The following is an 18,860-nucleotide window of genomic DNA, read 5'->3' as shown; positions in this document are numbered from 1 at the left end:
CTTGCCATGTGAACTGGCCTCAGTGATGTTTTGTCTTCTGCAGGTATAATTAAATCACACACTGTAAAATCACCTGTATTCAGTCATAATTTCTACTCAGACTCTGAGTTCCTGCATAGCCTTGACCTTGAATCCAATATGGCTTCCTCCAACGGGAATAGTGATTCAGCCACACACACACACACAGCACTGTTCATCATGATTACTAAACACATTGCTACAGCCCTTGAATGCACAGTGATTAGAAACACGTGCGTGTTGCTAACTGTAGGTCAATGAGGACATCAGCCTAATCCTAAACAACAACCTGTAACTACAACAGGTCTGACACAATTCCCAGAGCTGTTTTCTCAGGTAAATGCATCAGTGATGGAGTCTAACATTAGCTGGAGAGGTAGGAGTTTCAAACGTTGTAGTAGATATATGATATTGTCACATTGTGTAGTTCAAGTCCAATGCAGTATTCATGGTGCTATTAACCATGCCCAAAGATAAAACGTCCTGAGTTTGCAGCGTGTTCCTCAGTATGATAGTTGTGTATCAAAAGAAGATCATACATGTGTTTTTTGTGCTAGCTAGACTCACCATAGAGGATGTTGATGAGGGAGATGGGCATCACCAGGATGCCTACAAGCATGTCTGCTACAGCCAGTGACCTCAGGAAGAAGTTGGTGGCATTTTGAAGCTTCTTTTCCAGAGACACAGCCAGAATCACCAGGATGTTCCCACCAATCGTTAACGCGATGATCACAAGTATAAGCAGCGCCGGCCAGTTTTTCTCCTTGATCACAGTCCTGGTGACGGACTCCTGCGTGGTAGAATTATCAAACCCTAAACTCATGGCTGCTGCACCTCCACCTCCACTGCTGCCTCCTGTTCCCCATGGCTGGGTTAGGTTAAGGTCCAGGGGGCTGTGGCTTGGCAAACCTATCCGACCTCCAACCTCCAGGGAGGAGGTGGTGGTGCCAAACCCGCCAAGAAGAGCCCTTGCTGGGCCCCCCATTCCGCTGAGAGATGGACACTCTTGACAACTGAAAGACTCGTAGTTTCAATTCACTCTTCCCATTCCTAGATACATGAAAGCAATGTGGGAAGAGACACACTCAGCAGAGAGGAGATTCTTGGTATAAGGGGGATACCAAAGGGAAGGAGAAAATGAAGAATAGAAGTAGAGCTAAAGAAAGAACTAGATAAAGGTCTGGTCCTTTGCAGTGTGTGGAAGTAAAGTCTTGCTAGCTGCAAACAGTCCCTAATTGTGGTTTGAGGTCTGAACCTCCCATTTCCTTCCAATAAGCCATTGGAAACAAGATCCCAAGACGAACGCTGAGCCAGGCAGTCCTGTGCCGCTGGTTGGTGTTTGGCCACATCTCCTGCCAGATGGAACATAGACTTTAAATGTTTCTGAAATGGGATCACTCATATCCGTGGCGGGGTTCCCACCGCCCACTCAATCACTGCTACTCAGTGTTCCAGTGGGTCTCTTCCTTCTGTATCAGTATTCAGCGTTCAAGCTTGCATCTGTGTTGGGCGGCTGTCCAGGTGTTCATCCAGTGAGGTCAGAGGCGACGAGCTGTGGAAAGAACAAAGAAGTCAGATTAGTTTTCTGGTCGGCTTACTTGTTCTGTTCAGCCTTTAAGTTCTTCCTTTTGTTCCTTCTCACTTTCTTTGTGTTTTCACCTCGGCACTCATCCCTACACCTTTCACACATCCATCAATCCCCCCCCCTTTCATCACTGTCCTTCTCGCAGCGACTACTCCTGCGGAAGACACATTTGCCACATCGTCCACACTCATGATAAAAGGTTTGAGGGAGTTTGTGAGTACTAACAACTCGTGTTAAATAAATTCACGAAGATAAAACAAAACTGAAGCTATGATGTTTGACCGTCTGAGTTGAGGTCTGTGCTGAAGGACTGTCCTTTCGGTTTACCCTGACCATTCAGCAGCACAGTAATTTAACACCTCATTGTCTTCAAGGATGGTGGAGGAGTCAGACTGGTACGTGTGTGAGTGGACGTGTGCACCAACAGATGTCTGCCTGTAACAGTAAGATGGAGGAAAACACAGACATGCCCCATAACACGCTGACATGAACTTACCCACAAATGAGTTTCTGGCTATGCTAATGGTGACATATGACAAACTTCTCTGGGCTCCGCAGCCATTACACTTTTCATCCCTAGCGGCAGCTCACGCACCACAGTTAGGGAATCCCTGCGTCTAATTTATACATGTTTTCATTTATTTACAGTTTTATAATATAGTTATTTAACTTTTAGGGTTAAGTAAACTTTTTCACAACAATACTGTTGTTATTGTCTCGTGTTTTTTGTTCCTATGATATTTCTGTCTCAAACTCTGGCATGTTGTATTGTGCTTATTGTATTTTATCTGTACGACATCTCTACTTCCTGTAGGACTGAACTACGAGTCTGGAATCTGCCAATCAGATGGCAGAGAACTAGTGGGTGTAGGCATCCTGATGTGGTAAAGATGAAGTGTTTAAGTAGGAACTGAGCATCAAAAGGAAGAAAAAAGAAGATTTAAAGGTTGTTACAAGGCCAGTTTAAGCAACTCAGAACCATTTGATCTACTGGGATCTTCACCCACAGGATTAGAATGGTCCATAGAAGAGAAAGAGTATTGAGGAGCAGCTGCTGAGATCAGAGGCCAAACCAAGGTCTTCAGAACCAGAACATGATGAACCTCGGAGCAGATGGACTCCAGCAGCAAAATGGTAAATGACTTGTATTTGATATAGCGCCTTCTAGAGTCCTAGACCCCCCCCCAAGGCGCTTTACAACACAACCAGTCATTCACCCATTCACACACCCATTCACACACTGGTGGGGATGAGCTACAATGTAGCCACAGCTGCCCTGGGGCGCACTGACAGAGGCGAGGCCAGCAACAGGCAACGTGGGTTAAATGTCTTGCCCAAGGACACAACGACAGCGACAGACTGAGCGGGACTTGAACCTGCAACCTTCTGATTACGGGGCGAGCACTTAACTCCTGTGCCACCGTCTCCCCCAAAAGACCACACCAGTCTCCTGTCTGCTAAGACTATAGAATTGGTGTGGGGGAGATGTTCTTAGCCCACTTTGGACCCATCACCTGGGCCTGGTTTAAACACCACAGCCTACCTGAGTATTGTTGCTGACCATGTCCTTCTATTTATGACCACATGGACCCATCTTCTAATGACTTCCAGCAGAATAAAGCACCATGTCATGTTACAAATGTCAGACCATCTCTAACTGGTTTCTAGAACATGACCATGTGCTCACTGTACTCCAATCACCTCTACAGTCAGCAGATCTCAATCCAGTCCAGAACCTTTGGGATGTGACGGAACAGGAGGTTCTCATGGATGCACCTGTGTGATGTCGTCATGGTAAAATGGACCAGAATCTCTCAGGGATGTCTCCAACACTTTGTTGGATCTACCTAGGCTCCACCTAACCTAGTACTACCAAGCTGTACCCAATAAGGTAGCTGGCTAGGGTAGATGGTGAGAGGTCTTCTAACAGTCCAACAACATTGACTCACTCTTCCTGGAGCTACCAGCATCAGCTGCCTTTTATTCCTAAAGTAACTGGTCACAGTGCAGCCTTTGTGAGCATCTGTGTTTCAGAGAGACGTTCATCCCATCCCAGCTTCCTGCTTGCCTTGTAGAAGACAAAGAAAGCTGCTCTGGAAACTCATCTTATAGCCTTTGTATCACACAATACTGATTCCTTTCCGCGGGCTTGCAGAGACAAACAGCATAAAGTCGATACCCCACACACTGACTCCATAGAAGAGTTCGTTAGACATGATTATAAAAGGTTCATTAACACAAATTGAGATAAAATCAGAGCAGTTGTTTGTAAAAGTTCAGATTGCAAATGATTTAAGTGAGGCTGTAATAACGACGATGGAGGATCTGTGGTCATCACTTCTGCCGTAGAACGTGTCAACAGGCTTCCTGTCTGCCTCCGCCGAGGGAGAGTTTCAGCATCGTTCACAGGGAACTAAGCAGCACTGCAGGCCAAGCATTTAACTGGTCTGATACAGCAGCAATGCCTCAGAAGGGAGAGGGGGGAGAAAACAGGAGCAGGACAATTAGACAAAGGAAGTCAGAGGTAAAGGAGGAGAAAAGAGGAGTCTCAGTCACCCGAAGGTGGAAGCTATCGCTGGACTCCCTGAGACGGCAACTTTCCTTTGACTGGTTCAGTCAGAGCCTTACACCAGGCATGAAAACACACAGTTCATTAGCTTAAAACCAAAGATTAGATGCAGCCTGCCGAGTGAATAATTGCGCGCCTCAGCCAACCACTCACAACCGCCGCGGATCATAATTAGTGTTTTGACTGTACGACACATTCCAGCTGATTTCCCAGAGAGAGCCACACGGATCCCGCTGGAGAATCACAAAGGTTTCATCCGGCTCAAGTCTGGGAGAGGCAGAGATTTCCCGCTGCCACTGTGTACCTCACAGCGGGAATGAATTACTGCTCCGCTCTGCTTCCAGAGATAAAAAACGCTGGAAAAGGGGGGTCTTTTTCTTTTGTTGAATACCCTACTAAATCTAAATAAACAACTTGTGGTTTTATTTTTTTATTTTTCACAAGTGACATTTTGTTAAAAGGTCACGAGTATTTTGTTTTAATACTCACACGCTTCTGTATAGTTCAGATGTATATTAAGATAATTTTATAACCGTTTTAAGATTTTTTTTCAGTGAGATGTTTGGAGAAATGTTGGAGCAACATTACAGAAAAGCGTGAGCTCCTGTGTTTCTGAAGGTTGATGTTTCTCACACAGCTCATTCTGCTGCTGACTCTTGGTTTTTGAGCTGCATGTACCTCAGGTGCTGACAATCAGGGGGCCTGATTGGTGCCTGATTGGCACCACTTTCTGAGCACCATCACTGCTAAGGGTGCCAGTAGGTGTCTGCTCTGTGCTTGTCTCATGTGATAGGTCTGGGTAAAGGCAGCACCAGGCTGGTGACCAGCATGAGGAGGAGCCAGGCTGCTGTGGCTGTGTTTGACTCACCCACATGCCTCCGAGGCCCCTGCTTGTTTAATAAATACCTTGGGGTTGATATGTCTTGATTCTTCAGTAACTGCGCCTACTTCCACACATTTAAATTGAACAGATACAGTTGGTGATTAAAAGCCAGATAAATGTACTTAAAATCCTGGCTGCAGCCTTAAGATGCAGAGTTAGCATCCTCTCTCTGTGTATTTGTGGGTTTTCTCTCACAGAACAAAAGTGTTTTCATGTTAATTAGACTCTAGGGTGTGAGCGAGGGGTTTTGTTGTCTTGCTCGTCTCTGTGTGTCCCTGTGATGGACTGGCAGATCCCTGGGACCATCCTCAGTGTCAACACTAAAAAGATGATGGCAGTCTTTCTGACTGGTTGTATGTTTCAATACTTTATCAAATAAAAACATGCAGCCCTGCTCATCCATGAGTTTACCTTCTGTGTAAATGTTCATTTAATGTGGATTTCATGTTTATTATGCAAACGACAGACAGGCAGTCATTTTGACCTCCAGAGACTTTGTCACTGGTTTTTCTGGGCAAGATAACAATATAACATCAAGCCCACAGTCAAAAATCATCTCCAGCCTTGGATCAGCATTTCTCTTCCTTGTAATGTATTATTTTTGTCTTTTAAAACTTAAACAGAAAGGAAGAGAGAAAATGGCCCAGTGGTTTAAAAAAACATGACTGTTAGATGGCGTTAGAACAACTGATAATATATACCGTTAACATTCTGAAACGGACTATTTAGGCATTTATTTTTTTATTGACCTGTAAATGCAGCAGTCAAAATGACTGCTCAAGGCTGTTCTACCAGTGATGGCATGGTGGCTCTGCTAGTGTTATTTGGTTAAAAATGAAAGGATGGATGGTTTTCATATACACAGATGATTAAAACATAATAATAAATAAATAAATAAATTTGTTGTGGCACTGGTATGAAGAAGGACCCAAAAACACCAATGGAAACTAACTTACTTCACATATAAGCTAGCACTAGCATAGCAGCACAACTAGCTAGGTTAGAAAAGTTTAAATATCCCCCCCCCTTCTGAGATAAAGCAATGTCTTTTGGGATTGTATTACATGGTTAATAACTGATACAAGATTGAAATTCAGGTTTGAGAAAGTTGTTTCAACAACGGGAAATTAAAACATCTCTCTACAAGGGACATGGAAGTTGATCAAAACCTTGTTAACAGTGGCTGTGTCTCAATTCAGGGTCTGCATCCTTCGTCGGCCGGTTACGTCACAGCGCCGCGACTAGGCATGTCCCAATTCGAAGACTCCTTCAAATGCGGTCAACAAATTCTGCCTTCTTTTCGCCTGTATGAAGAATGAGTCCGGTGTATCCTTCAATGGTTTACATTTCCCAAGATGCCTTGCGGGCCGGACGGTAGAACTTTTAAAAGTAATGGCGGACAGTGAAGCGGGAGCTGTCGGAGAGGATTGCGCATATAAATGTCAGTATAAACCTGAAAACTGTTAGGTTAAGGACTTTTGGTGATACATGAACGTTATTTTAGTTAGAAATGTAACAGTAAAAGTGCTTGTATTGCGGTCTCGGCTCGTATGTTCGGCCACTCTGTGTCATACTTCTCCCGTTACGTTTTCCCCCTGATTTTAATAGAAGTTTGTATTTTAGGGACAAAAGACAAAACCAGGGAATTTATTAAGCTTGGGGGGAGATGGACCACATGATCACTGGAGCAAAGCATTCGGTGGCTGTGGCATGGAGGTACAATAACATCTCATATTTTAAAAACTCGTTTGAGTTTATTTTTTTCTGCGAAAACATGAAAGGAATAACCCGTTGTCCTCTTTTCTCTTCCTGTTTCTTTTCTTACATGTTTGTTAGACTTTTCTGGAGAAAATGGGCATCCAGGAGAAGGTGACAGCGATGAGCAGCTTCTGGAGCTGATCAGGGAGGACATGAGGCTGCAGAGGGAGGCAGAGCAGCAGAGGGCACAGGAGAGAAGGGAGAACTTTGACAGCTTTTTACTTTGCTAGAAAAAATGGTTAAGAAAGATTAAACATGTACATATAAAAGAAATATCTAAATAAAATCAGTTCTGCATTAAACTCTTGAATTTTATTTTTGTTTACAAATGAGAATTGTTTACTAGAGGGTATCTGCTGGGTCTTGAAAAGTTTTAAAAGGTGATAAATCGGTTTTAGTCAAATTAAGACCCTTAGAAAGTATTAAAACTATTATCACATCTTTGCTCAGGCTCAGCTAGTCGAAAGTTTTTTCTCTGAATTAGCTCTCCAACCGTCAAGGAAATGATTAAAAAGCTCAATAAAACTTCGAGCTCCATCGTTTAAAGTTCCTTCTCCCTTCTGCTCAGCGGTGCCACGGTTGCTAGGCGACGGAACGTTCGCCGAGGGAGTGGCGTGAATTCATGAAGGCTAGGCCTGTCCAAATTCACAGCCGTCAACATCCGGTCTACCCGGCCGACGGAGGACCCAGCCCACGTCGGCCGAGTAGAGTGGGTCCTTCGAAGGATGCAGACCCTGAATTGAGACACAGCGAGTGTGTCAGTGAGAAACGGCGACTCCCAATTCAACAACAGTCTTGAAAAACAACAACAAAACAAAAAAGAAAACAAATGAAATCCAGTTGATTATTTAAAGCCACAAACAGGAAAGTGAAATTTAAAACATGAAGCAGCATGCTATGCTGGTAGCATAATGAAAGCTGTTAGCATGCTACAAGTCATGCAACAATAAAGAAAGCATGCATTAACAGTTAAATGCTACTTGTGAGGCTGAGAAAGACAACATAAAAACAGAACAATAACAAAGGGCTATCAAACAAGAACCCATCTGTAAATCTGGTCACTCACTTCTCCTCTTGGTCCATGTGCTTGACCTTTTCTGCTGTTTTCTGTTACTAACTTTGCTGTTGGGGACGAAAGCTTTCTCATGCTCTACCTCCTGATGCATCAAACCTCGTGACATCTGTCACTCCACACATTCGCAGCGAGAGATCAGCACCGTCCATCCTGGAAGCTGGTTTCTGACTGATGAGAGTGAACTAAACGTGACTCATTCTGACTTCATAGCTGCCGTCTGTCGGTGAAACTATGAGACATTTGTCCAACTTTAACAGTTAGTTAAGTAAACAGGCTTTTTGTAAAAATTACTGATATGAAAACAAGCTTAAAGGTCTCATTCAGTCATTTTTTAAAAAATAATTATCTGTGGTCTTTATCATGAATCAACGCCTTGTGAGACATTTTCTGTGGGAAAATGCTCCTTTGCTCTTGTTTAAAGAGGCAGAAGTTTGTTAGAGGATTAGGCTCATTAGTATTTACAGTAATGCAACTCTTCTGCAAATATCATTAACAAAACGCAGAAAACTGGGTAAAAATTGTAACGTTGATGGGTTTCTTGCTTATGTAGAAGAGTCTGATGTTTTCTAACGTTTTAGTTTACTTTCCGCAGCTAATGCAGATGACAGCAGTTGAAGAGCACATATGCAACTCAGAGTGACTGATCACAATAAAAACACAAGTATTACATGGTTTCTCAGTGAATTAGACCTTTAAATCACAGTTTAAGACAGAAAACCACTTAAATCAGAGAAGCTTTGTTCAGTTCAACCCAAATGAGATCAAATGTTAAACAAACAACAAAAATAAGTTAACCTTTTGTTTTTTATTCTGTGTGAACTGAGCCGTGAGTGACTTCTTATAACAGTAAAACGTATCTTGGCGTACACCTACCACACACAAAAATGACCAAAACCAAATATTATGATTAGAACGTCTCATAAACACTCATAAATCAGCGGATTATTATTTCTAGCACTTCTTCCTGAATACATTCCCATTGTGTACACTGAAAGAAAACAAATTTTGTTTAAATGGGATTTAAAATGTGCAAAACAGAGAGCATTGTGAACACGAGTGAATGCGATGAGCGGGGTGTGAGGGAGTTTGAGATGGAAGGGGCGGTGAGGGGGCTGAACGGTGACTGTCAGAAACATGAAACTGAATGTGCTTCTTCTCTGCTTGCACTGCAAATGTGAAACCACACCATGCCTCCATCTGTGTGTGTGTGTGTGTGTGTGTGTGTGTGTGTGTGTGTGTGTGTGTGTGTGTTTGTGTCAGAGGTGAGATGAGTGAGCTTATGATGTGAAGAAGTGACAATGCAACTGTCAACTGCTGTGCAGGAGCAAAACAAAAGGATGAAATAACAGAAACAATGCAGATTTATGACATGGTGCAAGAGCTTGATACGAGGGTGTACATCTGGTTGTTAGTGCGCTGCAGGAGGACGTCTGAATAGGTACGTTTAGCCACAGCGATGTGTGGAAAAGCATTAGAATGCAGCATGTAAAACCGGATAGAAACACAGCAGATTGCAGTGTGTTCACTCTGTGGCACAATGGAGAGCAGAACAGAGCTTTCCTCAAATTAGTCCAGAGGCTCAGATTATGCACATTGTGCACTCAGCTGCATACAAAACGGAAGAGAAAGAGATGGACGAGGCTTTTTGCTGCCACACAGAGTCAAAGAGATAAAACAGAGAAGGGGAGAGGATAAAACTCAAGATTCAAAGGACACAAATGATAGAAGATGACAAAGCCACAGAGATTGAGATAATTAGTAGGAGTGTGTGTGACTGCAGCATGAGTAGAGTGAGAAAGCACAGATGGATACTTTATGTCCTCAGTAGGCCTTTCGGTTATAAGCCTGTGCATTTATAACATATTATTTTATGTATTCATAACTTATTATTATTTACATGAGTGTGGTCAAGTGAAACATTTAATTTAGAGATTTAATTTGTATTAAATGCATATTTACATGGTTTTGTAATTCATTTATAACATTGCCTTGATTTTAGTGAGGTTAGTACACATCATAGCCATAAATGCTGATTCTAATTATTGACGTAATGGTTTATTTCAGCGTGTGTGTGTGTGTGTGTGTGGGGGGGGGGGGGGGGGGGGGGGGGGGGGTGGACTTAGTTTTGAAGGTGTTCTGAGTTGTATCAAATTTGTAAATAATACATGTCATAATGTTGTAGTTGGGTAACTTTACCAATTCTTTTCCTTTTCAAGCACTTTTGTTTTCTTGTTTTTTATTTGACTATTTATTTATCCTGTCCGTCTCTTAAATTCCTGCATCTCCTCTCAATTGTCCCGAAGATCCGCTGCCTGGCTTCCTACTTTTTCACCTCGTAGTTTCTTTTGAACTAAGCAGATCAACGGGATCTACTGACCATAAAAATAGCATCCTGCGTGGCCGCTTCACGAATAAAAGACAAAAACAGACAGGAACAGTTGTGTGTTCATTATTTGTTTTGGTGGCGCCACTTTGAGAATGTGGCCAACAACCGGATGGTCCAATGGTTGCTTTTGGTCTGAAGCAGGTTTTTGGTGAAGGTTTTTAGACAAATCCAAGAGAACCACTTTATTATTTATTTTCCCCACAATATATTTATAGCTTTGTTAGAAGGTTGTGAAGAGGCATGACATTTTTTAATCTAACTTGTTTTCTAAATGTGCCATTGCAGCTTCAAATTAAAATAGTTAATTTTTTGGAAAAAGGTAAAATGCAATAAAAATCAAAGTCTTTAGCTCTGTATTCAAGTTAATGTTAAATTAAAGCTCATACCCTAACTTACTTTTACTAAAGAGTAAATTGTTAAGCAACTTTCAAAAAACTTCACTAAATGCAGCAAATATTACACAAGAAAGGGAGATAGGACGACGATGGCAGAGGAGGTACGTGCCTGTCTCGTAACTGGAGGGTTGTGGGCTCAAACCCTAGTCTGTCTGTTGCAGTTGTTACGTCCTCGGGGAAGACACTTAACCCACCATTCCTGTGGGTTTCCTCTGGTCCCTGTTTATTTGACAAAGCCAAATTGATCTTTGATTGGTAGTTTTGAGTTCACGAAGCTGGATTCTCACTGGGTTATCTGTACTCTTAACCTCAAGCGGAGGAATAAGAAAATGTCACTCAGAGTCGATATGTGAGGCAATGAAAATTGAGCACTTCTCATTTCATTCATTCACTTCATTCACTATCAGCAATACTTGTGAAGAGAGAGAGAGAGAGAGAGAGAGAGAGAGAGAGAGAGAGAGAGAGAGAGAGAGAGAGAGAGAGAGAGAGAGAGAGAGAGAGAGAGAGAGAAATACAAACACAAGCAGGAACGTACACCCACTCAGCCATTCGTGACACCCACATGGACCCCAGAAGCAGAAATTCATTATGTTTCCTGAAAAGCCTCTTGGCTATTAATCAGTGGCAGACCCCACCATATGTTTATTAGAAAGAAGCATTCAGCTGAGAGAGCCTGAGACAGACTGAACGAAACACCTGGGAAGAATAACAAACTCCTGCTGAAAAAGGTCCATCCAGATGGAAATAGAAGTCCCACATTAAAAATGCCTCACGATGTGTCAAGACACTGAAAACGAATCAAGACCCAAACTAGATCAATGCAAAGTTCCTTATAAAAGAACATTTTAGACACCTGTTTTTATTTTAATGCAATAAAACTGATGAAGTCTGAAGGAAGATGTACTTTGCACTATGCTAATTCACAAGCTGTAAAACAAACATTTAAATGTGAGTATGCACAAAGTTAAAGGCTTAATATTTCCTGGTGGTCAGGCAGGAATTTAAAGCATGAAGCTTTAAATCGTGTATGGTTTGTCCCAGTCGGCAGTTTTGGGTTGTTTAAACTGTTCATAGATTAATAAAAATCAGACTAAATCTGCATTTAGCTGAAATTAGTGAGGCTAAATTAGGATCTGTGATGCTTAAACTCCAGCCCTTGACACATCATGTCCATTCATCCATCTATCAAAGCTGCTTCAAACCCTTTCTGTGCCAGCTGGATGTCCTGGCTCGATCAGCAAGGATGTGTCTCTTAAAAATGATGAAAATGATTAGATGTAAAGCGTAACGCTATCAGTGTCTAAGATGTACTGTAAACGAGTCTGACCTGTGGCCGGTTTTTACGATGTTCTCAGACTGATGGGAATAGCTTCTATTGTTTGATGATCTATAGCAGACTGAACAAGTGTTCTCGTGGTTTTATTTACTGGTAAAATAAAAATATACATGAATGAAGAGAGTTAGGACCGAACATTCTCAAGACCCAACGAAAATATACTTCTCACAAGCATCCCCCAAAACACCGCACCAATTCCCACCCTTCCTATCCACATCTGAGGACACAAACAGCTGTGGGGGACAGCTTCTGGTTGCTGGTGCTCTCTAGGGAATAAACCTGGTGCAACAGATGTTACCCAGCGTTAGCAAAGATGTCGAGGCCCATTTAGCCAAATAGCTACTGACATTCAGGAAGAGTCTGATGGGCCAACGGAGGGTTCATAACAGTGAATGGAAAAAAGAAAAAGGTAGTTTTGTCAACTGATAATATTATAAAGACAATCATTACGTTTTTGTAAAGCATTTAGGAACAGACCTAGCATCAAATGAGAATCTAATTTGGGGTTGCAGCTCCTAGTAATACAGTGGTCCCTTGTTTATGGCGGGGGGGGGGGGGGGGGGGGGGGTGCATTCTAAAAATAACCTGCAAATGGCGAACTCCGTGAAGGAGCAAGCTTTATTTTTGTAATAATTATAGATGTTTTAAGGCCGTAAAACACCTTGCTACACACTTTATACACGTTTCTCAGACAGGCATCAACATTTTCACACTTTTCTTTCTTGTTTAAACACACTCAATGCCCTAATCATAACACAGGCCACAATGCGCTGTAAAAAAAAAAAGAGAATGCAAAAGTCCGCTAATGGTAAAAATTGTTTTCAGGTGTGTTTATCAGTTTTATGCTAGTGAGGGTTCTCGGTCATCCAGGTCACAGCAATCCAAAATGGTTCAAAGGAAGGCAACTGGACTTCTTTGGCTTCTTGAAGACGTTTTGCTTCTCGTCGGACAAAACTCCTCGGATGAGGAGCGAGGTGTCTTCAAGGCTCCAAAGAGGTCCAGTTGCCTTCATTTGAACCGTTTTGGATTATTACACCCGGACACACCACGACGCAGCGCCGTGGAATGACGAGCGCTTCTAATCTTGTTAACCTTGTTTACCTCTCTCAGTCACATCAGCTGCGAAGCACCATGAAGGCTCGCGCCTTGCAGCAATCATTTTAGCTTGAGATCAATTTTTTCGTGAGTCGCGTCAATTCTGGCAGGAAGCCAAACCAAAGCAGAAGATGCAGGCCGGTAAATTCAAAAGAAAAATGTCATCATTTTGGTGTATCTAAACATACTAGAGTGATGAAAATTAACACACACACGCACGCACGCACACACACACACACACACACACACACTGCGAAGACATTTTGCATTTCCATCATTTTTAATGCAGTTTTTACTGCAAAAGATGAATTTAACAACAAGTTTCTGTTATCAACGAGCAGGGCAAACTGGTTACACACACACAGCAAGGGCATGGGGGTGGTGTGGGAGTGTTTGGAAAACAGTAGGCGTGAGCAGAAGCGCTCATGAAAGTTCTCGCCTGACGTGAACAGAGGAGGAGCGGACAGCGAGCGAATATCGTGAATGATCCACTTTGCAGCTGATGCGCTCTGCCTCTGGGCGTTGGCTTATTTACAGAAGTGATGTGCCTGAATGTTTTTCCTCACCAACACACCACTACTGTAGCAGCACCGCGAAAACAACCAGCTGCACCACTCAGTGCGTTTGGTTACTCATCAAGTAAGACTTTTCAGGTGGTCACATTTAATGCTTTTCCTCACAGCCACAGACATTTTCTCATTTAAGACATAAATTGTTCACCTGTTACCGGCACAGATGATTACTGCTAGATTGTTGAAACAGCTGCCAACTCCAGAATCTGATTGGTTATTTTCTTGTCTACTCCTGCCCGTCCCAATTGCTGATTGGCTCTGTTTTCTGTTCGCCTGTCTTTTCAGTTTTGGATTGGATTGTTAATGTCAATTTTAGTTGTTGCCTTGCACTTATCAACAGAAAAAAGATCAGCAAAACAGTGCAGCCCCTCGGTTATAGCGAGGGATTAGTGTTTTGATGTAGTCACTTTTGTGTCTTTTTAGTACACCACTGATATCAAGCCTTTAAAGAGCAAGTTCACTGAAAAACGGTTTACTTATTTCTTAAATCACACTGAGTTTAACATGCAGGCCAAACATGAAAACAGTCTTCTAACCCTATTTCCTGCATTAGCAGCTGACAGAAAATAGATGGGAATAGAAAAGCCCGTCACTTATATGCCACGTAACATTCATGGACTCACCTTGGCTCACGATAGGGGAAGGCTGCTGTTGATTTAGTGTCCAGGAGAGTACAGAGCACATACCAGCTAGTAGAAGCTAACTGTTAGCATTAGCAACTCCACAACATGGCAAAAATCCTTCAGACGTGTGTTGTTTAAGGAGATAAAACATCAGCGTTGCAAAGCTAACAGAGTCAGAGTCAGTTGCATTGCTGTTAGCCAATCAGAGAAGAGATGTCCAAATATCAGGAAATAAGACTCCAAACTCTGCCATCTTCTGTTCATCTCTTCTCTGGCTAATTTCTAGTTCCCAAAACAAGAACCCTAGAGCTTTTTTCCTATAGTGAAATTGGCCTTTAACAGCTGTTAACCCAGATTCTACATAAATACATTTTTAACCTCTTTGGTCGTATGGTAAGTAAATAGTTCTCAGTGTCTATTATTTGTCATATTCATGAATACAATCACAATAGGCCTGTTTTGGCAGTGAAAACCCTCAAACTGGGCCATCCATTTGCTAATATTTAACTAACAGAATAAGGATTTTTCAAAAATAATTTTTAGTCTAAACGTGGCCAAAAAGAACCTAATTTATCCTGCTGTAACTGACTGTTGTTGGAGTGGCTTTGTTCCTTAACCTACCTCCCAGTCCAGCAGGCAGAGCAGGGTGATAATGTAGAAATTGGGTCAGAATCAATAGAAAAACGAAGGCTGAGGTACAGGTTGGCTCAAAAAGCCTTGCTAAGAAATTAGCTGAGCTAATATTTCCAGCTGCGTTACACATTCAGTATTATAACATTTGATCAGTCAGTAAAACGTAGCATTGAAGTTACTCATCAATCCCAGACATCCCATAATTATTACAACAAGCTCTATTTAATCTTTTAATGAGTTTGGCGACTGGAATTAATTCCCTTTAGGGATTAACCTAAAAAAAATCAAATCGAAGTAACTGAAAATATCTGCATGATCCTTTAAATCCTCGAGTCGTTGGCGGAATAAAAGGCAGCATCTTGACTGAAAACTGCAGAGTTTACAGCATAATGAGGTAAAATCAGTGAAGAGGGAGGAACGAAACAGATGTGAGGAAAAAAACTACAAGAATTTTGTAGTTTAAGTACTGGAAATTTTCTTTAAATTTGATACTTTTGTTAGTTGAAATATCTCATCTCAGACTTTATGGGTGTGCCATCAACACTTCTAGTTAGATTAATAAAGCTATGCATGCACCTTTAAGGCAGGGCAATATGAACAAAACGTCTAATTGCAATGATATATTATTAATCAGCTGATTTAGGTAAAGATCACAATTGTAATGTAATGTTGTGTTTAGAAGTGTATATTTATATACTGTAATTAAATAATTTAATTACCTGATCTTGTATATTTATACAATCTAAGTAATCAATCAGAAGAGGCTGTTTTTATCATCAGGGAGTTTACTTCAACACTTTGTATTGACTGAGAGACAAGAAAGAGAGAAAGTTGGGATCGTTTAAGAATCTTTAATTTCTATAATTATAAATTCTTACAATCTACCAGGACTATCTCAATGATGGATGCATATGGATGTAGATGGTTCGGTTTGGTGTGTGTGTGTTTTGTTCAGAATCTCTAGGCTGAGTAGCGAATCTGGTTGTTTTGATTAGGCTACCACGAGGCTTCAGAAGCTGATGACGAGCCACCATTTGCCGTATTTACGTACCCAGGAAGAGCCTCCCGTGTTAGATCAGGAATTGCCAGGTCTCGGACCTTCAGCGATACTGGAGCTGGTTGAAACAGCGGTCACAGCACACAACGCCCGTCTGAAGGGTCGACTCAGGTAGCATCGGCAGGCGTCAACAAGTTTACTCTTATTTTGAAGGACCGTCGTCTCGTTGGTATAAACGACGGAAAATCTCACGCTTGACAGATTTCAGCTCAAAGTAGGAAGTCCAGCTGGCCAGTCTGAACTTCTTAATGATGACGATGGAAATCCTTAGGAACTAGGATTTCCTGGAGCTGAGTTTAATACGTAACTGCTGAAAGTCGAACGTAACGTGGAACTGATTTAAAATGGCGTTGCCTTCTTTTTATATCTCCCGTTTGTTTAAGAATCTTAGTAACCGGATTGGACTACTTTCATAAACAAACCAGACTCTGTCCTACCACAGACGGAAGTTCTGATTGGTTGAAAACAATGTGTCATGCGTTTCCATGGTAATGCATATCAGTGTGTCTGGGGCAGCCCTGTTTATTCATTTAAACACATAACTCATGACATCTTTATTTCACAGATCATTCACTTGATTATTAATGATCAACAAATGCTTTGATTAGCTTATCACAAATAAAGTACTTTGATTAATCCATGAAAAGCGTTCTTCTTCTGTTCTTCTGTCTCTTCTCCTGGAATGTAAACATACTGAACCAAGCGTCCGACCTTGGCGATGGTACTGTGTGAAGGGGCAGCTGTTAAGGGCAGACCATTATACTTCCTAACGCTACACAATATTAAAATGTTATTGTGGGCATGTCTTGTCATTTCCTGGTATTGCTCAGGGACATTTGAAGATATCGGAAGATCATTTTAGTTTTATAACATTTGACCTCTTTTCTAAGTTTAAAGCAACCCTATAAAGTTTTGAACAATTTAAGCTGCTTTTAAAGTGGGTTTGAGTGAGCATTCAGGTAGAAAATGAACCAACTTCAGACTGGACAGCACTCTGCTGACCAGAATCAGCACTTAGCAGTTTTGTGGGATGGGTAGATTCTGGTAGGTCCACTTGGAGGAGCTCTAGTTGCTTTAGTTGTTTTAGCGTTAGCTGTGACGTTCACTGCTATAAAGGCTAGCAGTTAGCTTCTACAGTTAGCCAACTGGTAATAAAAAGATAGATTAAAACCATTTTTATTGTCATTGTCACTGTTGCCAGGAACAAAAAGCACAAGAAGAAAAAAAAAGTTTGCTTTTACCTCCATGGCAGAGCCTGGAGGTAAAAGTAAGAGAGTAATGTCTTTGGAGGTGAAGCAAAGAGCTGAAACCAGAGTGAACATCAACATGACTAAACTAGTTTGAGCTATGAGATCACGGACTGATGGTAAGCTGGCTTTGATGCTACTGGACACTGTGGATCTTTTTACTTCTCAAAATCTCCACAGTAAACTGTTGCTTTTGTGAAATGTCCTTGTCACTGTTTTTTAGGGTTGGAGACAAAGTCTGAAACAATCAAATGCAAACAACAATGAATGTAACCATTTTCAAAGACGAGAGAAGATGGGCTTTCCTCATTACAAATTTACATTGATTCTATGAACAGATTTCCAAATCAAATGGCTCTAAAGCTATTTCAAACACATTTGAGTCCCAGTGATCCGTGTAAATGATGTCATGTAATGGAATAGATTTCCATTAGCCATCAAGGCAGAGGCTGCAACGGTTATCAGGGGTTACCATCTTGGAGGACCAGGAATGATCAGTATATAAATGCTCAGATTTTTGTTGGATAGGGCTGTATCTTTATGCAGTTTTTTCACCTTATTAATATATTTTATTAGCTTACTAATGTCCCTGGCAGAGTAATTTGACTTTCTGTAGTTTTGGAGGGATTTTAAATTATGCAAAAGTAGAAGTTTGGGTAACACTTTACAATAGGGTCCAGTTATTATTGTTAATTGGTGCATTATTAAGCATTAATAAACAAAGGATATCTTATTAACGCTCCTGTTATTGTTATTTCCTAAATGTCCTCAAAGTCAGGACAAAGGGCCAGGGGGTGGGGTGTCTGCTTAGTATAGCATTACGTTAATATTAACATTATTACTAAGCATGTGTCAATACTTTATTTCATAGTTTAATAATGCTTGATAATGCACTAAGTAATGTTAATTAATAGACCATTATTGTAAAGTTTTACCAAAGTTTGCAACAAAAAAAACTATATATACATACATACATATATATATATATATATATATATATATATATATATATATATATATATATATATATATATATATATATATATATATATATATATATATATATGCATATATATGTATAGTGTTGGGCAAGTTACTTCAAAACTGTAATGCATTATTTATTACTTGTTACCCTCATTTTAAAGTAATTCATTACATTACAATATTACTGATTTTAAAATGTAAGGCATTACACTACTTTTGCATTACTTGAAGTTACTTTCACCAATGCAACTTCAATATAAATCTGGTAATCTAATGCTCAGTGAGCTCATGACATATATGTGGAAAGTGATGTGGTATCTGAGCTAGGGTTGCTGTTAATAACAGTCAGATATAATAACAGTGCTTTAAAATGATTGTTTATTAAATAAAAGCAACAACAATCTGTACTCTCAGTACGCTGCCATCTTATATTAACTGAGCAGGGAGTGAGGTGGTGGGGGCTCCAAGCCTATTTGCCTTGGTCCCCAAATGCCTTGATACGGCCCTGGATGTGGGGCTGGCTTCTGGGGTGATCTGATTCTATCACTAGTATAAATATCAAATGCTTATATATTATTGCTTTTCACTGGTAAAAATGTGTATTGGGGATAAATCTACCTACCTTTTTTCTTTTCAAGCACTTT

At 41.0% G+C, this 18,860-nt stretch overlaps 1 protein-coding gene across 1 annotated transcript in view; it reads right to left on the bottom strand.

Annotated features, from left to right (window-relative positions):
- Positions 1 to 18,860, bottom strand: part of htr2cl1 (5-hydroxytryptamine (serotonin) receptor 2C, G protein-coupled-like 1) — a 253,433-nt gene that overhangs the window by 42,412 nt on the left and 192,161 nt on the right. The window contains exon 5 of the mRNA XM_070548024.1: positions 586 to 1,570. Coding sequence (XP_070404125.1) covers positions 586 to 1,003 — 418 coding nt within the window. The 5' untranslated portion in view covers positions 1,004 to 1,570. The remainder of the gene's footprint in view (positions 1 to 585; positions 1,571 to 18,860) is intronic.

The sequence above is a fragment of the Nothobranchius furzeri genome, chromosome 2 (genome assembly GCF_043380555.1).
Source record: "Nothobranchius furzeri strain GRZ-AD chromosome 2, NfurGRZ-RIMD1, whole genome shotgun sequence".
In the NCBI taxonomy this organism is placed as follows: Eukaryota; Metazoa; Chordata; class Actinopteri; order Cyprinodontiformes; family Nothobranchiidae; genus Nothobranchius; species Nothobranchius furzeri.
This window is presented reverse-complemented; position numbering and strand designations above follow the sequence as displayed.